The 24,800-nt window shown below is 46.0% G+C and overlaps 1 protein-coding gene across 1 annotated transcript in view; it reads right to left on the minus strand.

The window, feature by feature from the left end:
- Cacna1b (calcium voltage-gated channel subunit alpha1 B) overlaps positions 1-24,800 on the minus strand; it is a 158,166-nt gene that overhangs the window by 101,641 nt on the left and 31,725 nt on the right. The window contains exons 4-10 of the mRNA XM_035447078.1: positions 23,808-23,960; positions 22,256-22,446; positions 12,152-12,255; positions 10,917-11,032; positions 10,144-10,200; positions 9,351-9,440; positions 326-535 (exon numbers count right to left, since the gene is read on the minus strand). Coding sequence (XP_035302969.1) covers positions 326-535; positions 9,351-9,440; positions 10,144-10,200; positions 10,917-11,032; positions 12,152-12,255; positions 22,256-22,446; positions 23,808-23,960 — 921 coding nt within the window. The remainder of the gene's footprint in view (positions 1-325; positions 536-9,350; positions 9,441-10,143; positions 10,201-10,916; positions 11,033-12,151; positions 12,256-22,255; positions 22,447-23,807; positions 23,961-24,800) is intronic.

The raw sequence follows: 24,800 nt of genomic DNA on the forward strand, positions 1-24,800 counted from the left end.
CAAAAACCCAACTCTGCTTCCCCAGGCATCCAGGGTAAAGAGGCAAGGAACTAAGTCACTGATGACTGAGTCTGCCTGTCTGGCTTGCCCCTGGTCATGCCGAGATCTACCCCCCTAAGAACCCCTCATTTTATATCATGATAAATCATGATGGTCATCTAGCCAGATCAATTAGGAATGAGGGGATCTTCAGACCTTGAACACAGGCCAGGCCCATGACTGTGCAGTAGAGATGGGGTACCATCCAGAGTATCCAGAACCAGGGTTTCCAGGCTACAGAATAGAGTGGTTGGGAAGGGCCATGGAGAGGGACTAGAGTACGTACACAGTGCAGTGGTAAGCCGCTGAGGCTGGTTATAGTGCACCATGGCCACGCACAATGTGTTCAGGGCCACCACGCACAGTACCACCCAGTAGAAGCTCTGTGCCTTCACCATACGCCGGATGAAGAACCGGAACATCTTCTCCTTTCTCCGGAAGTATGATGAGCTCTCCGTCTTCCCACTCTTGAGGCTGGCACGAGCAAAGGGAGACCCTGCAGAAAAGTCTTGATGAGGGCCCATGGAACAGTGGGCTCCCAGGACAAGAAACCACTCACCTATAGACATCCCCCTCAGGTACATGCCTGCTCTTGAGCACTCTAAAGACACCACTGAGCCGCTTACCTCCATGGCCCCTGAATAGATTCTAGCCCTTTCTTGTTTCTCAGAATAGGGAGTCCAGGGATACTGGGTACCAGACCAGACGATCAACTATCAATGTCTCTGGTCTCCAGGACCCTGGCCAAATTCCAAAAGGACACCTCTGACATGGGTACCTCTTTAGGTAGTTTGAGATTTTCCTCAAAGATATAAACCCCACCCACCATTAATCCCATTTTGAGGCTCTGCAGTCTCTGGCCTTTGCCTTTTCCCCGTCAACTAGGATCAGCAACTACTGCCTACCTGCTTCTTAATCAATTCCTCTGGAACACAGCTAAATGTGTTTATGTGTAGTGGCAGCTACTATCTTGTCCAGAGCCCTAAATACTCATGGTCTAGAAAGTTTGCTGACCCTGCTTTAAACTGACTCCAAATACAACCAAACGGTCACCTTCTTCCTCCTCCAACATTATTGTCTCTCCACCCTGACCCTTTAGAGTTATCTTTATTGGCTCCTTTACACAGTGGTTCCTGGGTTTGGGTCTTGGCTTCCATGTTACCTCCCCAGTGTCCTTTTCTGACACTCCATCTAAAATATGGTCCTCAACCCACTCCCAACAATGTCAATAACCTCATCACCCATAATCACTATGTCTGCTAATGAGCCCTGTTCACAGAGATGGTTTCAATAAATGCTGACATATAAGTAAAACCGGTCCCTGGGTACCTGAAGGTTCTAGACGAGTGGCTATAGTAAAGGGCATAGCTGTGTCTAGATACCACTGTATCTGTCTTCAAGTCTGTGCCATGGCCCTAGTTATCAGAGGGCCTAGTTATCAGCTGTTTCTATGTGTTCCTCTGAGAGCACACACTGCACTCTAGCTAAGGGACCTCTGAAGATCTGGGCCTGGGGGCAGGGGTCTCTGTGAATGGATGTAAAGTGGATGTTTTCCCACATGCAAATGTGTACACACCCAGGCTTTCAGTGGCATACTGAAAATATTATCAGTTGGGGAAATGGAGCCAAGTCCCTGAGCCTCTGGAGGAACTTCTCCATAGACAGAGGTTTTCACAATGGCCAGGACCAAGAGGGAGTCCATCAGCTAGTGATAACCTCCAAGGCCTTAACAGTGAAGGCCTCGTTCTGGATGCCACACCAACAAAGACCCACAGAAGGCTGTGCTCCCTTACAAGCCCACTAAGCCACCCTCAGCCTCATGTGTGCACCACACGGGTGGCTACTTCCACAAATCAGGGCTGAATCATACAAAGAAGCCTCTAGACCAGTGCTGGGAAGGGCTGTAAATAAGGCACTATTCTTCCCCACAGGGACTGGGGAAGACACAGCTGTACAGACAAGCTAAGATCTGTACCAGGCAGGACAGTGAGCATATAGAGCACAGTATTGCCTCAGATCCCACATACCTACTACATACTCACATAGTCACGGAGGAAGAGTCATACATGTACATTCAACACGTGTAGACAAGGCACTGCCTCAGACCCTAATCAACTACTCACACGGTCACACAGAAACCTCAGCACATTCTGCACACATCTCATGCCTGGCCAGGCTCACTCTGGTTGGAGATCCAATCAGATGCTCACATAGTCAACAGGCACACAGCAGGAACATATGTACATGCACAGGGCCACATGTAATATAGAGAACATGCAAACCACTGTGAGTGAGTGGCTCAACAAAGTCTCAGGGGAGACAAGATCATCTACACCCAGCCCACCACACCATCCAAGAAAGGGGCAGCAAGACTGTGAGAAGGCCTCGCAGGAATGAGTCTTTTTACTACTACCCAGCCACACACCACACTCCTCTCCTCCACATTGTCCCCCAACCCCAGAAGCTTCTCACTCTAAACACATACCCAAAGCATGATAGGGGCCTCAGAGTGCAATCTGAAGCCACTTCTGCTCCTCAGCACAAAAAAAAAAAAAAAAAAAAAAAGATGTTCCAGCCACAGATAGATGGAAGCCTGGTGCCCTGGGCAGGAAGCATGGAAACAAGTTCAACATCCCTCTAGGGCACTTTGTCCCTGGATGCATTTCCCAGCAGGCAGACAATGCGTATTCGAGTCTACTCTACTCTCGACAGTAGCCCCAGTGGGGTCTGTGGTAAACACACCATTCACATTGTAAGCTATGAGGGAAACAATAGAGACCAGGACCCTGTTTCACTCTTCTGTGTTTCCCAGGTGTAGCTAATGTCAGAACTTACTATCTACGATGAAATAAAAGCAGGTCTCTTAAGAAAAACAACATCTGATATCTTCAAGCTACAGGTATTGGAGAGTTAGGATAATTCATGAATGAGAGCAGGGCCCAGTCAACTACATACAAAACTCCCTCCACTCAACTACGAGGAGCATCAGTGAGTCAGGGTCCTCTCGGGCCCTCATCATGACTAGTTCAACAACATGTATACACAGATACATGAGTGGGTTATCCCCACCAGGCTCTAAGGAAGCCCTAGGAAGAAAACAAAGGATAACCAAGATTTACACCACCATTGACTATCTAAGACTATCTTTCCGAGAAAAAAGAAGGCTCCAAGCTTCCTTCCAGCCTAGCTGGCCTCTCCCTGTGCCTGGCATTGAAAGTAACATAGTACAAACAACATGCCAACATCCTTGGGCTCTGTGGGGATGGGACATAATCTCATAGTCCTGTTTAAGGATAGCACCAAGTTAATCAAAACAAAAGAAAACTCAGAGAGATAAAGGATCTAAGGTGGTTTGAATAAGAATGGACCCCATAGGCTCATATATTTGAATGCTTAGCTTCCAGTGGGTGGAATAAGTTTAGGAAGGGTTAGAAGATGTGGCCTTGGACGAGATGTGTCACTAGGGATGGGCTTCTGAAACCAGGCCCAGTCTTTTCTCTCTCTGCCTCCATCTTGGGATGTGGGATGCTGTCCTTCTGTATGTTGTGAATGTCTGTTCACCTACAATCTTGTGAATCAGATGTGAAATCTCAGCTACTGCTTCAGCACCATGCCTGCCTGCCTGCTGCCACCATGCTGCCAACCACAATGGTCATGGACTCACCCCCTGAAATGGTGAGCTAGACCCCAATTAAATGCTTTCTCTTTAAGTTGCCTCGGTCATAGTGTCTCTTCACAGAAATGTAACAGTTAACTAAGACAAATATTTTAGAGAAAAAAGAATTCCATTTCTAAGCTCTTCAGTTGGTGAAGACAGATGAAATAAACACGTGGACAAACAGTCCCACTGATGGCAAGTCTGCGCCTGACACTGAGGAGGAGAAGAGGTCAACAGTAACCAATAACTATGATGAAGCCACAGCCCTAAAGCCAAGAAGGAACTGTCCACAGCAGTCCAGGTATCTCCGGGTGATGATCAAGGAGAAGTATAAGAACCGTGGGCCTCAGAGTCTGCACCCTAACACCCTGCTGAGGGAAACAAGCACAGACGGAAAACAGAAAACTATCTGGTGAGGAAGAACTGAAGAAGAGACAGAGGGGAAAGAAAAGGCTCTCAGGGTAGAGGAGTCCTCAGGAAACCCACAGCAAGATGCTAAGCAAGGGACCAACAGTGTGCAGAAGCTCTGCAAAGGCCACACCCTGCTAGGTTAGGAGTGGGGCAGAATAAATGGAAACAACATTTTAGTGACTGACACAAGGCATCTCAAAGGTAAGAAGGAAAATAAACACAGGAGACATTCCTTTGAGCACAAGTAAGGAAAAAACCCATCTGTGGAATGGAACTGAAAACTAGACACAGGCAAAGGAACAGGGAACATGACGAATACCAACTTGATCCAAGCAGCAAAATAGGGATGAGGACCAAAAACACAGAAATTATAATACAAATAATAAATACAAAGCAACAAGGAAAGAAATCATATTAGACCATAAGACTAGGACTTGAGGGGAAAAGCTAAAGCCAGTTAAATACATTTTACGAAAGAACTTGATATATGTGCTGGCTAGTCATATATCAACTTGACACAAGGTAGAGTTACCTGAAAGGTGGGAACCTCAGTTGACAAAATGCCTCCATAAGATCTGGCTGTAGGGCATTTTCTCAATTAGTGATTGATGGGGGAGGGCCCAGACCATTGTGAGTGGTTCCATTCCCGGGTTAGTGGTCCTGGGTTCTATTTGAAAGAAGGCTTAGCAAGCATCCAATAAGCATGGCCTCCATGGCCTCTGCATCAGCTCCTGCCTCCAGGCCTCTGCCCTGCTTGAGTTCTTGTCCCCACTTTCTTCAATGTTAGGCTATGATGTGGAAGCAGAAGCCAAATAAACCCTTTTCTCCCCAACTTGCTTTTGGTCATGGTGCTTCATTGCAGCAATAGGAACTCTAACTAAAGACAATATTCTAAAGAGGAATAAAAAAAGAAAAAGTATAAAAAATTACCAGGTAAATGCAATCCAAAAACACTGATAGCAACAACAGAAAGAACAGAAGAGTGGTATAATGTCAGACAAGATCGAGGTTAGGTATCTTGCCTGTAATCCCAGCACTTGGTAGGTAAGAGGCAGATACAGGAGGACCACCATGCGTTCAATGCCCGACTGGACTACATAGTGAGCTCCAGGCCAGCAGGAGCTACAGAGTAAGCTCTGTAGCTCAGTGGAGTAAGAACAGACCCTGTGTGATGACATAGAAAGGACTGAGGAAGGCACAGTGATTACAGCCTCACAAACAATCCTAAAATACAAGATAATGTCATTTAAAACACATGCAGCAGGAACACCAACAGCGCCCCTCCCAAGTGACAGTTCTACCAGACAGAAATCAAAGAACCAGGAATTTCAATTAACAAGCTCGATAACTCTCAGCTCCAGGACATAGACTTTTGGTTTATGACAATGAAACATTAAGATTAGTTACAAACTTTAATTTGAAAATTCATAAACTTAAGGAGATTTATAGACCACATTTCTCAATCATTAATTTTATCAAATTGAAGATTATTCAAATATTGCCCCTACTTGTCAGTTAAGCAAAGTCCTAGACAACCTCTGACTCAAAGAGGAAAGCAGAGAATATGATGCAGATATCAACAAAAAGGGATATATCATAGCAAAGCTTTACAGAGAGGAAAGCACACAACCCAAATGCCTTCATTATTAAGGAAGAAAGAAAAAAAGAAACAAGTGACCTGTCCTAAGAGATTAGGAAGGGGGGCTGGAGAGATGGCTCAGGGGTTAAGAGCACTGACTGTTCTTCCAGAGGGCCTGAGTTCAATTCCCAGCAACCACGTGGTGGCTCACAACTATCTTGAATGAGACCCAGTGCCCTCTGCTGGCATGCAGGCAGAAGATGGTATAGGCTGTATGATAAATAAATAAATAAATAAATAAATAAATAAATAAATAAATAAATAAAATCTAAAAGAGAGAGAGAGATTAGGAAGGGGCTAGAGACATGACTCAGCAGTTAAGATCACTTGCTGCTCTTGCAGAGGACCCAGGTTTGGTTTCCAGCACCCATAACTATCTGAAGGCACACGCATGGTTGCATATACAAATATGCAGGCAAAACATTCATTCACATAAAATAAGTAATTTTTTAAAGAAAAAGAAATTTTAAAAGTAGGACTGGAGGGAAAGCTCAGCGGTTAGGAGTGCTTAGTGTACTTGCAGAGGTCCCAGGTTCAGTTCCCTGCACCCACGTCAGACAGCTCACTGACATCTGTTACTCTAGTTCCAGGAGATCCAATGCCCTCTGGCCTCTGCACCTGCACCCAAGTGGCACACATAAACTCACCCAGGCACACACACATAAGCATAAGTAAAAGCAAATATTTTAAAATAAATTAGAAAAATAATAAACCAGCCGGGCGTTTGTGGCGCACTCCTTTAATCCCAGCACTCGGGAGGCAGAGGCAGGCAGATCTCTGTGAGTTTGAGGCCAGCCTGGTCTCCAGGCTACACAGAGAAACCCTGTCTCTAAAAAAACAAAAAAAAATAATAATAATAAACCAAAACAATATAAAGTACAATAATGACAAAATAATAAATTACAAATGAGAAAAACAATAAAATTTAAAATATGATCAAAGAAATCTAAAAAGCAGGATGTCTAACATTCATATATATATATATACATATATATATACACACATATATATATATGTTAATACGTGATATAATGATAATGATCATATGTCATTCTTTGGGATCCTAATTAAGAAGAAAAAGAAACCTGAGGATACAATGGGGACCAAAAGCACCAGAGCCATACTGACAGGGTCTGTGTCAGCCTCAGAGTCATGAACAGCTTGCACACTACTGTGTGGGCCTGTGTCTGGCCTCCAACAGACATCTCCAATACCCTGGGCCTTCAACAAACCTTTGTGCCCACAGCCCCATCTCCTAACCAGAGCTCCTCTAAGGCCCTGTTCCTCAGGCAAAACCCAGAGCTTCCTTGATAGTTCTCCTACTCTCAAGACACACCTGCCTGGAATGTTTTCAAATAGACCTCAAGTCCAAGCATCCACCATATCCTTCTCTACTACTTCCAAATACACTGGCCTTCACAAACTGCCTTTCCCTGTTTCATTTTATCTTCAACATCCCAAGGAGACATAGCTCCTGCTTCAGTGAAAGCCAGACAACAGACCTTTAGACCAATCATGGCCACCCTGCTAGGACCTAGCCTACCTTCAGTCTTTGACATTTCTCATAAATGCGAGCCCCATTCCTGTCTTGGGGTCTGGATACTTGTTTCTAAAAGGTTCTTTCCCATTCTTTTCCAGCTCTCTACTCAAGGGTATCTTTGCCCTAAGGCCATAAACTGTGACGCTCCATCTAGACCCTTCAGATCCTGCCCTTCCCTAATTTTTCTTCCTTCTGACATAGCTCCATCTAATGTGCTACACATTTGATGGCCATCGCCTCATCTGATGCTTAGCTGAAATAGACACGCCAAAGACAAAGGGCCCTGATCGTCTGTCCAACACAATAGCCCAAATGCCTCAAACAACTCCTGGAGTATTATGGGTATTTACTAAATATTTATTGTGTGAATAAACACAGAAAGGACTAAACAAAGGAGGGATTAAAATAATTAAGACAATGTGACATGCAACTCTATAGAAAAAAAAACACAGATTTCTTAATAAAGTACAAATTACAAAGCTGGCCCAAGTCCATCCCTAACCCCCTCTATTTTTCTAGGACCACACAGGTCTTCAGTTAATCTCATCTATAAACAATTATAGTGCTCTCTTTAGTATAATATTTCTAAGAATTCCTTTGAGGATTTCTTACAATGTATCTTGATTGTGTTCTTCTCCTGCTCCCGGCCCAACTCCTCCCAGACCCCCCACTCCCCATCTTCTCCAAACTCCATGTCCTCGTTTACTGTTTTTTAATAATCCATCATCCACCAAGTCCACTTTGTACTGCATACATATTCAAGGGTGTGGGGCCACGCAATGGAGTGTGTTCACCCAAGCAGGCACCATACAATTCTAATAGTCTTTAAATGCATATATACCACAGTAAAAAAAAAAAAAAAAATTCTAATGCATTTTACAGAGTGTAGGTAAAATGATAATCAAAGAAAATAATCTAAATATAGCAGTAATTTTTAAAATTCGACTTAGATCTGTAATACACATTGTCCTGTCATTACTGTAAAATGAACACAAACAACTCAACTGAAGAGCGAATGAGAGGATACTCATTTCAGATAACAAGAGGGTCAAAACTATCAGCAGTCAATAAAACAAGCACAGTCCCAGTCAAATGCTACTTGGTGCTCACCCAACTAGCCTCCAGACTCGGGGAAAAAAATGGCCATGCACAATGTGGCACACACCTTTAATCCCAGCACTCGGGAGGCAGAGGCAGGTGGATCTCTGTGAGTTCAAGGCCAGTCTGGTCTACACAGTGAGTTCCAGCATAGCCAGGGTTACATAGAGAGACCCCGTCTCAAACAAAACAAAACAAACAAAAAACCTGGAAAACTTTTAAAGGAACAAGCACCAAGGTAAAGGGCAAATACCATTTTGAATTGTTAATGAAAGATGACAACACTGGAATTCTCAAAAGTGCAGACATCTCTACCCTCAGTAGCCTATCTATAAAGACAAAAGTACTGGTAAGAAGAGACAAATGGTTACAGGAATTTAGGGCAACATTTCTCAGTATAAGAAAAGAAAAAAAAAAAAAAACAGAGCCAAGCAGGAACCAGACTCCAATTGTGACCCTGGACACTAGGCCACTGTGAACTAGGCAGGTGGGTTTGCTGTGTGGCCTCGGCAATGCTGGGGTCTGTGCTTCTCCCACATAGCTGCAGGAGACCTGGAGCTGCATCACTCTGGCAGAATGAAGCATATTAAGGCTTCCAGAAGAGAAATGCCAGGTATTTAGGGCACAAAGGGAACTAAAATTACTAGCTCTGTAGGAAAAATAAACCAGTCTCACATTACTATGTAAGAAGGAGGGCACAGAGTCCAGGTGTTGCAGGCCCAGGCCAAGGAAAGGGAGGATCAAGAGAAGACAAGCAGAAACCCTCTGTGCCTTCCCTGTGTTCTTTGACCACAGGGTGTGGGGCAGCCAAAAGAAGTAGCACCCAGAGAAAGGTATGGCAGGGAGTGATCCGGTGCCATAAAGGGAAGAACCCCAGAGCATGAGAGAAAGAGGCCATGTCTGTGCTACATACACATTCAGTCAGGGCTTCACGGCCTCAGAAAGATCTCTGGAGACTCACTCACCAACAGCACAGAGATCTACAAACCGGTCCTCCCCCTCCTCCGCATGGATCAGGTCATTTCGGCTCTTCTTGGTGGCAGCTCTCTTCAACACTGCTTTAAACAATGGGTAGTGGAGACCAGTGTGAGTTTCAGCATCACATAACCCATCGCTAGGCATCTTCCAGCTGTGTGGCACTATCGTGCCTGAGAATGGTCCACTTTATCTCAGCTCCTGTCCTGATGCTGATGCAAAGCAATTCCCTGACCCTGACCCTTGGGGCCTCCTCACTCCTCACATGGAAAGGACATAGAATTCTTCCTCTTCCCTCCAAAGCAAGGACATTAGGGAGGCATGGCCACCAAGAAGACTTAGACAAATCATCTGGGGCCAGGCCAGGGATGCAGAGGTGCTGGGACAGATCTGCTTAGAGTGGAGTGACCTGCACACCATGCTGCCTGGTCCCAACCTAAGCCTGCCTGTGGCTACAGCTGTGCAGGCACCCACAGGTGCTCACGGCAGTGGAGGCCCCCAACTCTACTAAGGTCTCTGGATGGTGTCCCAAGTCTTCTACGGCCTTGGGGATAACCGTGACTCCAGAGACATCTCAAATCCTGCAGGTATGAAGCTTCTAGAAGCAACGCTGTTCAGCATAGCTTCCAACAAAGATAATGGACGCATGTGACACAAGCTGCTCCGATTCTATTGCTCATGTGTCACCATGACAGATGTAAAGGCACCTCCTATGGCACAGTGTCCCAGGGAAACAGGTATCTGAGCTCCTACTGTGTGGGGAGTGTTATTGAGACCACTTACCATCCAAAGGGGACTTCTCTTCTGCGTTCTTGTCCTCCTCAGCCAACATGACTTCCTCTGTGAGGGCCAAAGCTCAGGTCAGGGCCTTTCTACCCATCCCCCAAAAAGGACTCATCCCAGGAAAACCTGGAAAAGTAGTCTGGAAGCGCCTGCCTGCTCCTCTATACACATGCACACAGCAGGCTGTGACTGCAAGCTTTCTACCAATACTCAAACCATGCCAAAGCAGGGGCCCAGGGACCTTAAGTCCATCCCATACCCAACCTACAAACGGTCCTCCTAGACAGTAGCTGGAACTGTGAATTCACGGAGGAAGCATCTGTAAGATCTCAGGAAGGAGAGAAACCCACATGGAAGGGAGCATCCCAAAGAGGTAGCAGTTCACACAAAGGGGGTAGAGCACAAGGAGGGAAAAGCCCTAAAGAGGAGAAACTACCCACACGGAGAAGGGCAGTCAACATAGATAGGGATAGCCCTATGAAGGGAGTTTCCCAAATGGAGGGAAACAGCCGTGCAGAGGGGAGCTACTTTACCTGGGGATGGAGGAGGTAGGATGGAGTTTAGGCTTACAGTGCCCAGAGCAAGGGCAATAGCAGAGTATTTAGGTCCAGTGTGGACTGATCTTCCATTCAGAGTTTGTGACTATCATATGACCATGTACTAAGAGTCAGCCTTTTTCACTAAGCTCTACCCCAGAGCCCAGGAATCCTAGGTGGCAGCAAGGTGGATAGTGTACAAAGCAGAAATACTGCTGCCCACTTTCACAGACTCACCCGCCTTGAAGATCCACTCCAAGTACCCGTTCAGTTCTCGCTCAATCTGCTGCTGCCTACGGAGCTTCAGGAAGGCGCGGCGGTTCTCTACTCGTTCCCGCTCCTTGGCAAATTCTCTATACCATGTAGGAGAGAAAAGCAAGCAGCTCTGGGAACAGAGGTATGCAGGACAGTGTTGCTTCTAGAAGCTTTGTGCCTGGAGGCAGGCTCCTACCAGCTCCCAAACACTCACCTCACCCACCACATGCTCTGGCTCCAGCTCTGGGAGTCCAGAGCATACCTGTGCCATACCCCTCACTACTGCTAAGCTACCAGCCTGCTGGCTCTGCTAGCTGGCTCTCATCCATCCTCTACCTGGCTCTTTCTGGTTGGATCTCAGTTGAGATGTCCCATCCTCAGGTGCCTTCTCAGCCTTAAACCTCCTCATCAGATTAATTCTACTCTGTCACTGTGGTGATCTGAATAAGAATGGCCCCTACAGGCTCATATATTTGAATGCTTAGTCATTAGGGAGTGGCACTATTTGAGAGAGATAAGGAGGTGTGGCTTTGTTAGAGGAAGTGTATCAATGGGGGTAGATTTTCAGGTTTCAAAAGCCCCTGTGGTGCCCAAAGAGTCAGAGTCAGTTTCTCTCTCTCTCTCTCTCTCTCTCTCTCTCTCTCTCTCTCTCTCTCTCTCTCTCCACCATGATGATAATGGACTAAACCTCTGAAACTGTAAGCCAGCCCCCAGTTAAATGCCTTCTCTTATAACAGTCGTCTTGGCCATGGTGCTTCTTCATGCCAGTACAACAGTGACTAAGAGTCACCTACACTGGAAGCTCAGGAGCCTTTGCAAAGGTAACTGGAAAGATACACTAGTGACAGTCGCACCCATTATGGGACACATAGAGGCCAGAGACCACTCCAGCTCCAGAGCATGCTGTCCTCTACATCGACTCTATCCTGGCAGCTGCTTTTCGGGCCTACCAGGCTCTATTCCCATCTACCTTGGGAGCCACAGGCCTGGTCAGAAGTCTTCAGGGTGAGAAAAAGGGAGCCATCCAGGGCTTCTCCTGCTCAGGTAAAGCAGCAGAGTCAGGTCAGGCCTGGCCCTCTTCACCATCTTGTGATGTAACTTCCTTGGCCCATATAAGGGTGGGAGCTCCAAACAGGAGCCCATGTGCAGAAGAGAAGGATGCTACGTGCCCATGGGCCTGAGACTACAGAGGGCACACCACAGCCCATGGTCCTTACCCTGAGAGCACACCCAGCACTAGGTTGAGCATAAAGAAGGAGCCAATGATGATGAGAGGGATGAAGTACAGCCAGTTCCAGGTGTTGCCAGCTGCATCATTTGTCTGGAAAAAAATGGAGGAGATGAGACAAGTATGCAGAGCTATGACCACATCAGTGTGCTTGGCCTCTGGGCTGCCTCAGAGAGGTCCAGGCAGGGAGTTCAGGTTTGGTCAACCTGTTCTTGCCCCACAAAGCCTTCCCGGGTGGAGGCCCCCAGAGGACCAGGGAAACTGCATATCTCCAGCCATTGCCCAGCGATGCTAAAAAGCCAGGAGCAAGTCCACAGAGGCAACGGCTGCTTAGGATACACTGAGACTACATGTCTGGCCTCTGTCTGTTAGGATGGCTCCTTGACAAGATACACATGGCCTCCCTGAGCAGCTCCAAAGATACTTCCTTAAAATGGGGCCTATAAGCTCCACAGTTAGGGTTGGTCCTGTCTGATCATGTGTCCAGTAGGTCCCCAATTCAGGATACATGTGCCTCCACACTGCACTCTCCACAAGCCCTTCGACTGTATCTCTCATCCTATGTCTGGCCCAAGATGGCTCGGCACCCAGGCATAATCTGAATAGCTGAAAACATAAAGACCATCCCCTTTGCTTATTATAACAAAGCCTGCTGAAGGGAAAACTCCCCTGAACCCAGCTTAACCCCACGGCTATTCTACTGTTGTAGACTCCAGTGGACTCGGCTAAAGGGAGTAGTGAATATCTTTCTCCACGTGCATCTGCTACTAGAAGCAAACCATGAGTGAGGTGGATGCTGAGGACGGGCACCTCCCTTTAGACAGCAGGACACCTGAGCCCTGCCCCAAAACTAGGCTGGTCACCAAGGCACTTGTCAGGATCTCTGCTTGCCAGCCTGGCAGATCTGCAGACTCTGCCCTTAAATAGCCCTAGATACTTAGACTGACCGCAGCTTGTAACTTCTGAGTCCTGAACACTTACTGCAGGCTGTCACCAGTAGTTCATATTCCCAGACCCCACCTATGCACTAACACACGGAGCCTCTGACCCATGGGTTAGATAGCCACCAAGGCCAGCTACCTCCCTGCAAGTCCACCCTCAAAACAATCCTCCTAAAAAAAAAAGAAAAAAGAGTAGAACTGCTGCAACCCCACCCCTTCTGCCACCAGAGCACCTGTATTTCTCCTTGTAGACCATCCTTTCCACAAGCCAAATCACTGTACTTTCTCCCATCTTAAAAGCAAAGCAAATCAGGACTTCTACTTCTGGGAAGCTAAGCAGTCACATTCTGCTACTTACTTCTACTAAACACAATCAATTCTTTTGAACATTATATAAAAAGTAAGTACAGGAATATTCCAAGAGAAGGTAGGCCAGCTTGGACCTCAAGACCTAAGAGGACCTTCCTGGGTTTTGTTTTTATCTCATATATCCCAGACTTAAAGCCAAAGAAGTCTATACCTCCATCTCTCATTTGAGTTGTTGACAAGAAGTTAAGAAACATCCAAAACATACAGCCTACTGTTGTTGCCCTTGGCTACCCCCTAAACATAGAAGGTAAGTCCCTATTGCTGAAGAAACAGGACCCAGAGACCCCTGAGCTAGAACTGACTTCAATGCCCCCTCCCTGAGAACTAGATTTCATGGTGCCATGCAAGTTTCCTAAGGGGGTAAGCAACCAAAAGTCCTACCCAGCTATGCCTATGAACAACATAACAACCAGCATGGCATGATAATCCTAAGGGTGCAATAGTGTCACAATACCTTGGCAGTAACCAATAGCTCTCTGATTGAACTAAAGGCCTGGTCAACAAGGCAAATGCCTGATACTGGAAACCTAGTTAACTACTCAGTGCTAGTGAAATCATGGTTATTGGAGGAGAATCTGCAACCACTAATTCACTAAACCAACATAATTCCTAACAAAATGCTATAAACATTTGTCCTTGTACCCACAGATAAGAGTAGTCTTCAACCCTCATCAGGGAAACCTCTCTTTGCAACAGATGGATATCATTACAGAAAAAATGCAACCAATTAAAATGCAGAGATGGGAAGCTCATACACCTAAACCCTCTCATACCTAAGACCATTGCAGAGAGGAGGCAGAAAGACTTTAAAGGGCCAGAGGATCAGGGAGTTTGCTGTGAGATTGTGTCTCCTAGTAACATCAAAAGCTATACCCATAACATTACCCAAACATGAGCTGAACAAGAATAGCACCGACAAACATGCCAAACTGGACACGGAAATGCCTAAAGCTTCAACCCTACACAAAGAACCACAGGTAACTGAGTAAAGCTAAGAGTGGGGCAATGGTCCTCAGGGAAAAGCACACCAACTGGCTGTCCAGTGCCAAACGGTCAGCCCTGAAAACATACATACAAGCACAAAATCACAAACATGAACAACTAAGACAATATGTCTCTTCCAGAAGCCAGCAACCCTACTTATACTGCGCCCTGAGAAAAGTAATTTAGCTGAAGCACAAGGACTTCAAAATATTCAAAATGGGAATATGTCCAAGGACTTTAAAGAGGATATCAATAAATGCCTTAACAAAGACCATGAAAAAGACAAACAGTTGATGAAAACAATTCAAGACATAAGAGTATAATTTAACAAAGAAACAGAATCACTAAAGAAGCCCAGAGAATCAAGCTTGGATAAAAAGCTAACACCAAAAAGTTATATATGGTATTGTTTTCCACACATAACATTACTGAAATCAGAAAATAACACAAGTTGGCAGAGATCAAAAAGGGAGATGGGACAACAGACAGGAAAGTGTGACTATAGAGGTCAGGCAATCACCCTCCCAGTGTGGAAATATTCTGTGTCATATCTGTGTTAGGAGCAAAGCCCCAGCCATGATACTGACTATGGTCTCTGTGATGGTTAATGTTGGCTGTCAATTTGACCAAATCTGAAATCAGTTAATAGGCAAGCTGCTGGGCACTCCTGTGAGGGATTTTCTTGGTCAGATTATTTGAAGTGGGAGGAACCACCCTAAATATTGGTGATACCTTCTGGTGGTACCCAGATAAAAGGAGATGGCAGACCTTCACTCTGCTGGCAAGTTTCACTCTGTCCTGTGGCTGCCACTGCTACATGCCTTCACTGATATTAGAACCAAAGTCTTCAAGATTCTAGCATAGACTGAGCAACACATTGGAACTGTTGAGACATCTTACTTTGTAGGCTGAGCAACAACCAAATTCTTGGCCTCTCCAGTATGAGACAGTGGTTGCTGGGACAACTCAGAACAATCAAGTAAGACAATCCAGTAAGTTATCTTTTACTACAGACACATTCCATTGGTTCTGTTCCTCTAGGATGGTGGCTGTCAACCTGCAGGTTGTGACCTGCTTGGGGTTGAATGACCCTTTCACAGGGGTCACATATCGGATATTCTGCAGATCAGGTATTTATATTACTCTTCATAACAGTAGTAAAATTACAGTTATGAAGTAGCAACAGAGATAATTTTATGGTTGGGGGTCACTACAACATGAGGAACTATATTATAAAAGGGTCCCAGCATTAGGAAGGTTGGGAGCCACTGCTCTAGAGAACCCTACAGTCTTTTAGGTTATTATCACTGAGAAGAACAGGAGAGAGGGTAGAGATACACATCGTCTTTCTGTATGGCACCTGGTAACTTCACAACACTTTACAATGGTCTTCATTTTTTTTCATTACAAAATTCCATTTCTGTAACTCCACATCTTCTGTAGTCACGCCCCATTGTTCTTCTCCCTTGAAATGGTAGTCTGTACTGGCAGCCTCACTTCTTTGCCTCTTTCCCTTCAGCCCATGCATCCAGGATTTTACCCCCACCACCAAGAATGCTTTTGCCAAGTCTCCCAGCAGCCTTCATCTTGCTATATACTAACAGTCAGATTTCTCTTCCCTTGGTTTTTAATCTCTCAGCAATATCTGGATCCACTTCTTCAAACTTTCTGCTCTGCTTCCAGGACAGGTTCCTAGCATTCCTCCTGCCCTACACAAGCTCCACCACTGCTCTTTAATGGCTCGTATCACCACCCCTCCCAGGACTCCAAAGGGAGAATCCTACTAAGGACAGACTGCAGGCATCTGTCACCTGCACTCATTATCCTGGTACTCTCATCCTCTCCCATAATTCTCTAATTCTCAACACTGTCCACATGTCAGTATGTCTATGTACATTCCATCCCTACTGCTCCTTCTGAGTTCTCTTCTAGGATGAAAACAGTTATTGACAATTTTACGGAGTTAAAATAGTCATGAGCTCAACTACCATTCTGCACTAAACCAAAGCTAGAGAAGCACCTGCTTCCAGTTCTTCCCTCCTCAGCCAATAGCATCTGCTTTCCCAGGAGCTCCACCCATCATATCTGGATCTACTCCTCCTCTCATCACAGGTCCAATCAAGAAGCAAGTCCTGTTTCTGTTAACATCAAAATGAAGCTTTATACCTACTTACAAAATACTTCTTTCCTGAGGTATGTGTAGATAGTGTGGAGCAAAGTCCTGTGTGTATAATCATTAAGTGATGGATTATCCCATTGTTCCTCTGGACTTTTCTCTCGTGTCTGCCTGGATAAAATATTCAGACAAGTCCCGTGACTTTTCTAATAATCCCTCTGGAAATTTGAATGAGAACAGCTCCCATAGGCTCACATGTTTGAATACTTGGTTCCCAGTTGGTAGAGCTGTTAGGGAGGGATTAGGAAGTATAGCCTTGTTGGAGGAGGTCTGTCACAGGAAGTGGGCTTTGAGGTTTCCAAAAGCCCATGCCATTCCCCGTTGGCTCTCTCTCTGCTCTGATTGTGGACCAGATGTGAGTTCTCAGCTACTTTTCCAGCTCTATGGCTGCCTGCCTGCTGCCATGCTCCCCACCATGATGGTCATGGACTCACCCTCTGATACTAGAAGCAAGCCCCAATTAGAAGTTTTCATTTATAAGTCTTGCCTTGATCATGGTGTTTTGTCCTGGCAATAGAAAAGTAACTTAAAACAGAAGTTGGTACCAGGGACTAGGATATTACTGCAACAGGTCTGACCATACAGTACCACTTGTTCCAGGAAAGTGGCTGAACAATGACAATATGACCAGGGGCTAAGTGGTGGTGGTGGTGGTGGTGGTGCAGGCCTTTAATCCCAGCACTAGGGAGGCAGAGGCAGGCAGATCTCTGACTTCAAGGCCAGCCTGGTCTACAGAGTGAGTTCCAGGACAGCCAAGACTGTAACACAGAGAAACCCTTTCTTGAAAAAACAACAAATAAGCAAAACAACAACAAAAAACAATGTAACTGGGGATTAATGAACCATCCTAGTAGCAGTTCAGAAGATAATAGTGCTGATAGCTATGTGGACTGTGGAAGTCCAGCTCAAGAGGTTTCAGAGGGGAACAATATTAGGAATTGAGATAGAGACAATTCTTGTGATATTTTGGCAAAGAATGTAGTTGCTTTTGCTCCTGTCCTGAGAATCTGTCCAAGGCTACACTGAAGAGTTCTGTACTAATTTCCTTGGCAGAGGTGATTTCAAGACAGCCTAATATTGATGGTCATATGGCTATTAGTGATCACTCTTATGCAGGTCTACAATGAAAAAGAACAAATGGGGCAAAAAGAAACATAAAATGCGCAGTTTGAGGAGAAAAAGAGTACCAAGGAACTTACTGTTGGAGCCATGGCTTGTGCTGAAAGAGATGAAGCAGATGATGGGGATAAAGGGGGTGGGGCCCTCGGGGCTGGACTCCACCCAGCTAACCCTGCAATTTGTGAATAGAAAAACCCCAGGGAAAGTCAAAGCTTCTACAAATGTAACTCAAGGAGGGAGCCAGGTCCCACTCCAGGCAGGCAGCAGAAGTTGGTAGCATTGCCCGTGTGGCTCTGGCTTTAGAGTCATGATGGCTACAGGCATAAGGAGGTTGTAGAATCTTCCGCTTCAGTTAAGGAAAGCTGCTGAGGCCAGGTGTGTGACAGGGGAGTCCCTGCATGAGTGAAGCTATGAAAATGAAGCCTGAGTTATGTTGGAGACTCCAAGACATTGGAGATGCTAGTGTCATGGGATGTCTGCCAGGGAGAGCTACATCCAGGGAGTGAACCCAGCCTAATAGAGAGAAATGTGCTGCAATAAGGAAAGCTGGAGGGCAGAACCATTAAGACTCTGACATCAAACTCGGAGCTATTCCTATACTTTGGAATTTTCCCTGCCAGTTTTGAGTCTTGCTTTGGCCAGTATTTTCTCATTATTCCTCCTTTCTTCTCTTTTGGGATGGTACTCTATATTCTTTGCCAATGTATGTTGGAAGTAAATAATTTGCTTTTTGATTTTACAGGAGGCTATGTTGAGTCTCAGAAAAGACGTTGAAATTTTAAACTGTGTTGAGACTGTGTAAGACTATGGGTGTAAGGATTCAGGCATCATGCTGGCCTGCCCCATCACCTGGCAGAATGCACTCAGGCAGTACTCCGGTCAGCCCAGGGTTCCGAGAGTACTAGTCTGCAGGCAGGTGCAAAGGATCCCTTTAAAACAAAGACCTCCGCCTACTTATGCTCTCTTTTCCAGCTCTCTTTCTGGATCTCTCTCTCTCTCTCTCTCTCTCTCTCTCTCTCTCTCTCTCTCTCTCTCTCTCTCTCTCCTCTTCTCTTTCTGATCTTTTCCAGCTCTCTTCCAGCTCTCTTTCCTGCTGTTCCCCTGGGGCAGACAGGACTTTTCCTGTCTCCCTCTTCTCTTCCATCCTCTCTCTGTTTCTTCACCTCTTTTCTCTTTCCTTTCCTCTCCCTCCCATTTCTAATAAAAATTCTCACTTAAGCTCTGTCTGCCTGGCATGTTTGTCCCCTGCCTCGGTCACCCTCGCCTGCCATGGAATCTGCCATGGTCCCCCACCCAAAGTTCCGCTCAACTTTATCCTAACAATGGGAACTTTAGAAATTCCACTTGGTGTTTTTTTACATTATGGTATAGCCAAAAGCCTATGGGGGCCTGCCTAAACCAAAGCTAGAGTGTTATAGTTTGATTGAGAATGTTCCCCCCGTAGATTCATATATTTGGATGCTTGGTCCCTCTTGTGTATGAGAAGATTTGGGTGTGTGGCCTTGTTGGAGGAGGTACGTCACTGGTAGTAGGCTCTGATGTTTCAAAAGCCCACAGCATTCCCAGTTAGCATGTTTTTCCCCTCCCCTCTTCATTTATGCTTGTGGGTCAGACACAAACTCTCAGCTGCTTCCCCAGTTGCCTTAGTCATGGTGTTTTGTCATGGCAATAGTAAAATAACTAAGACAAATCCCATGTTACCACTCCAAGTTTAAAAAAAAAAGTTTGGATTTGGGATCAGATGTGACCAGTCCTGGCTATTAGGGAACTGCCTAACAAATGTCTTTCCAATAGTTGCTCTTCTGATCTGCTGGTCACAGCTGGCACATTCAATGGGAGAGGCAGGCAAAGCCCATCGTTGTTCCCCATACCAGCACTGTTCCCCATTCCTCAGCCTCCTGTGGAGGGGCTCACTCAATGCTATAAAGGCAAAGGAAGAAGAGCTGAGGGGACAGCTTGTCCTCATGGTGCTTTCCTGAGACAATTCATTTCTCTGGGCTGTCGGGAAAGTTCTGATGACAACGCCTGACAAGTCACTTCTGTAAACTCTCCTGGAGCCCCACTTGAGTCCACATACTTGCCAAAGCAAAGGCAACTAATTCCCCCAGACTGGACAGTCCCCCTGCCCCATCTATTATCACCAGCCATTCGGGAATCCTCTCTGTTAAGAACATGCTGCTGGGGGTGGAGAGATGGCTCAGAGGTTAAGAGCACTGACTGCTCTTCCAGAGGTCCTGAGTTCAATTCCCAGCAACCACATGGTGGCTCACAACCATCCGTTATGAGATCTGGTGCCCTCTTCTGGTGTGCAGATATACATGGAAGCAGAATGTTGTATACATAATAAATAAATAAAAAAAAAAAAAAAAAAAAAAAAAAAGAACATGCTGCTGTTCTGGCTGCAGGTCTCCTAACCGCAGCTGGTCAGAGACATGGGCCCCTGCTCACACAAGTGACTGCTCCATCTGTCTCCCTCTGCTACAGCAGGTTAGTGGCTTCTGCGCACACAGAACCCAGTCTCACCACTCGAAGGAGCACTGTCTTAAGAGTCCAGGCTTGTCAGGAGGTGAAGGGCAGGGTCTCTCCAAAGAGTCCAACCTCCAACAGCCAGTCTACACAGAGTGATGGGGTGGGAAATGAATCTCCCTGGTTTGTGGCTTCCTGCTCTGGACTTGCCTGCCACCCACATCCCAGTACCTCGGCATTTGTGTGTTTGGCTTCTGGACTCTAAAATGTTCAAGCATTCTCGAACTAGGTACTCTGTGTTCCTCAACCTTCTGTATGTTTAATACCACACATGTGCTATCACCTGGCCCTCATGCCTTAGCTCCTTCATAAGTGTCCCATGCCATTGGATGCAGCTGGAATACATGCTGGAAGACACCTCTGTGGCCTCTGTGACACAGACAGGGATCTGTGTCATTATGGCCATTCGACTAAGCTCCTGTGGGCTCTGAGGGCTATAGAAACCTGGCCAAACAGCAGGAATGTGGCCAGCATGGAGCTGTTTTTAGGGCCTGTCTTTGTGGAAACTTTTCTATGTTTGGCAGAAAAGAACAGCAAAGTCCCTGTGCCTACCTTTGCAGTGATATTTATTCTATGCATCAGTCTACCATTTCAGGACACCATTTCACTAAGAAACACCTTTGTTCAGAGGACAGAGCCAGCTTTCCCTTTAACTCCTCATTTTCCTGCTCAAGCTTAATAGATCGGACCAACAAGCATTTGCTAGACACTTGCTGAATACCTAGTGCTAAGATCATGGCGGGAGAGGGTTGCTCAGATACAGCTACTAGAGTCCATGGAAGGAGGAGCAGGGCTCCAGGGCCTTGTAATGCCTCACCCTCAAGTGTAAATGACAGCACCTCATGCCCCACTCCCCAAATCCCTACTATATCCAAAACCTAACACCTCTACCTATCCAAAACCAAGGGTCCACTGGTCATGCCTTCCCGGACTCCCGGCTCCAGTGCACGTTCATTGTCTACATTCCAAAGCTCAGGAGGCGCTCCTTCTTATCCTTGTTCCCTAGCAGATGGCTCACAAGGTTCTGGGACAGGGTCGGGGAGGGAACAGGGCCTCTACCTATCCAAAACCAAGGGTCCACTGGTCTGAGATTTGCTACAGTTGGTTGTAGAATCATCTAGAAGAACCTTGTGTATATGGGAAACAATAATTAAATGGGTCGCCAGCACCCAAGAGACATCCACCATGGCCACTGTGGTGGTTTGAAATGAGAATGGCCCCGCAGTTTCATAGATTTGGTCACCCAGGAGTGGCACTATTTGAGAAGATTAAGAGGTGTGTCCTTGTTAGAGGAAGTGTGTCACTGGGAACAGGCTTTGAGGGTTCAAAAGCCCTTGCCAAGCCCAGAATCTGTCTCTCTGCCTATAGATCGGGATATAGCTCTCAGCTACTGCTCCAGTGCCTGTCTGTCTGCCACTGTGCTGATAATGGACTAAACCTCTAATACTGTAAGCAAGCCCCCAATTAAATGCTTTCCCTTATAATAGTTGCCTTGGTCATGGTATTTTTTCACATCAGTAGACTAAGACAGGCGCCAAACCCAAACTACCTCAAATTGCTGAGATGGGCTAGAATCCTAGTAAGAATAAGGGATAAAAACATAAAAGTTTGTTTGTCTTATATTTCCATACCACTATCATCGAAAGAAGTCAGGGCAGGAACTCAAGAGATGAACCTAAAAGCAGGAACTGAAGCAGAGGCGTGGAGGAGTGCTGCTCACTGGCTTGTTCAGGCTGCTAGCTATACAACCGAGGAACACCTGTCCAGGGGTAGCATGACCCACAGTAGGCTGGACCCTCCCAAGTCAATCACTAATTATGAAAATATCCCATGGGCTTGCCTATAGGTCAATCTTATGAAGAAAAAAAAAGTGTCCCTAAGAGAGACCCCCACCCATCCCCACAGCCCCACTGCCCCAGAGCACCATTCTGACAGCTCCAGACCACAACAACAGGGCTAGGACCAAGATGTAACTCACATTGTAGAGGATGTCAGTCCAGCCCTCCATGGTGATACACTGGAACACTGTCAAGATGGCAAACAGGATGTTGTCAAAGTTGGTGATGCCAAAGTTGGGTCCTGGCCAGTACTCCCGGCATTCAGTGTCACCCTCACACAGGCGAGCTGGGGCCTCCTTGCCACAGGGAAAGTCCCCCACTGGTTCTGCATCTGTCAGGAGGAGAGTAAAGCAAACCTGAGATCTCTGCTCCCTAAGTCTCCACCATTGCCCCACCCTTTAATCACACCTGCAGCTGATCACACCTCTCACTAACCTTACACACGGCTCCACCTCAGCCAATCATCTGCCCTCCCTGGAGCAACTTGCTACCTCTCCCTCTACTTCTCCCTCTCCCTCCTGAAACCTTCCCATTATCATTCAAATGTGCAGACACCTAAGCCAACTCTAACTATAACCTAATTTCGCTTCTTTCTCCCAGCCTGAAGAAGAGGGAGAGGAACTGATAAATGATTACTAAGTTTCTATTTCCCCAAATTGCTTGATTAAGGCTTCAAAAATACCATCATTTGAGAGTTTGTGGCCGGTTGTCTTCTCTGTGCATAACAACAGTTCTGTTTCCTCCTTTTTATTCTTGACATAATTGCCTTCATTTTCTTGTCTCATGGCACCGCTATAATTACCAATACATCACAGACTGGAAGCGACTGCCCATGACTTGTTTTGCTTCCTACTTTAAAGGAAAAGCTATGAACTTACAATGGAGTTTAATATTTGCAGGGATTTTAGAGAATCTAACAAAATAACTTATTTCCAGTTTAACAGAAGTATTTTTTTCTAACAATGAATGACTTAAGTTTTAGCTGAAGCTTTTTCTGCACCTAAAAGATAATCATGTAGTTCTCTCCTTTTATTTAATTATGCCTCAACCCCCAAAGCACCCTCTGGCTTCACCTACAGCATATACCCAGAACATGAACGTAACCCACTCCAGCCACATTCTCCAGATATCCAGAACTGGCTGCCGTCATCTCTCCTGGACTAAGATTTTCTCCTACTCAACTTGCCTCTGCTCTTGCCTCCCCACTGCAGCACTGGGACCAGAAGATACCACAACTTGTTCAACGCCCTCTAGTCTTCCTATTTCTGGTACACAGCTCAAGTTCTTAGCCACGGCCCAGAAGCCACGTGATTTCCTCATCTTAGTGTTCTTCCACTTTGCACTTTTGCACTTACTGTCCCTGTAACTGGAGCACTCCAATTGGGTGGCCAAACAGCTGTCCTTACTCCGTTCAGATCTCTTCATCCTCAGCTTTAGCAGGAAGGCTATCCCTTGGGAGCAGGCCCCAAGCTAATCTATATCAAATACTTTTGTTTCCTTCATAGATGTTTTTAGAGTGATATTTTATTCATGTATCTATTTACTTATTACTATTTATCAGGCTACTAGAATATAAGTTCTACCTCACTGTCTGGAAGCTCAAAAGCCCCTCTGGCACTAGACCAGGGGCCTGTCTCATGGAAAAATACATCTGGGGTCCTCTTTTGAGCCCATGGGGCCTGCACGACTCACCTGTGCTGTTGGGGAAGCAGGCTTTATGGAATTTGCCCATATAGAACTCAAGACCGATGATGGCAAACATGAGGATGGCAAAGAAAAGCAACAGCCCAATTTGCAGCAGTGGAACCATGGCCTTCATGATGGACTTGAGCACCACCTGCAAACCTGGAGTCAGAGGGCAGCACAAAGGTCAGAGAGCAGCAGAGGCCAACTGGCAGGAGAGGAAGGACATACAGTGAGTGCTCATGTGGGTAAGACAGGGAGTCCTCGATGGCAAAGTCTGAGGGCTTAAGGAAAGGTGAGATGAACAGTATCCGAAAGTGGGGAAGAAGAAAGACAAGGGATTCTAAGAGCATGAGTTCAGGATGGGGAATGGGCAGAGGTGAGAAAGATAAGAGAGAATTCAGAGTCTGAAAGAACAGAAAACCCTAAGGGAAAAAAAGAGAGAGAAAATGAAATACATAGAAGAAAAAGACCTAAGGGGAAAGACCAAGGAATCTTGGGAATGAGTGACAGAGAATCCTGGAAAAGTAATCACACAGAGATTCCTAGGAAAAGAAGGTAATTCTCCAGAACTAGAAAGGGTTTTGTCACTGGCCACAAGGCACAAGTGAGCTGGGCAGAGAAAATGCTGAGATAGATTATAACCTTTCACCCATTCCTCTTGGCCTCCAAACCCTTGTCTACTCTGAGAAGAACAGGAAGTTAACCAAGGGTTTTCTTGTAGTGGTCTTAGGACAATACAACATTGAGTCCCTGCCCACTGAGGCCCTTGGTAAGCCTGAAGCAAAATCTCTGCCAGACTGAGGGAATAGCCACAAGGAACAGCCTGTGTCCAACATGCTTACTAAGTCCCCTGGCCATCCTATTGCCCATATTTGCCTCCTTGAGTGACACAATCCAGAAGCATACCTGATGCCATCTCAATACCAGGCCTCTCTGGAATTGCCCTTTGTAGCCTTAGACATTTTCTTGTTCTACCACCTTGCTTGGTCTCTAATCTAT

This window comes from Cricetulus griseus, chromosome 6, assembly GCF_003668045.3.
Source record: "Cricetulus griseus strain 17A/GY chromosome 6, alternate assembly CriGri-PICRH-1.0, whole genome shotgun sequence".
NCBI classification, from domain to species: domain Eukaryota; kingdom Metazoa; phylum Chordata; class Mammalia; order Rodentia; family Cricetidae; genus Cricetulus; species Cricetulus griseus.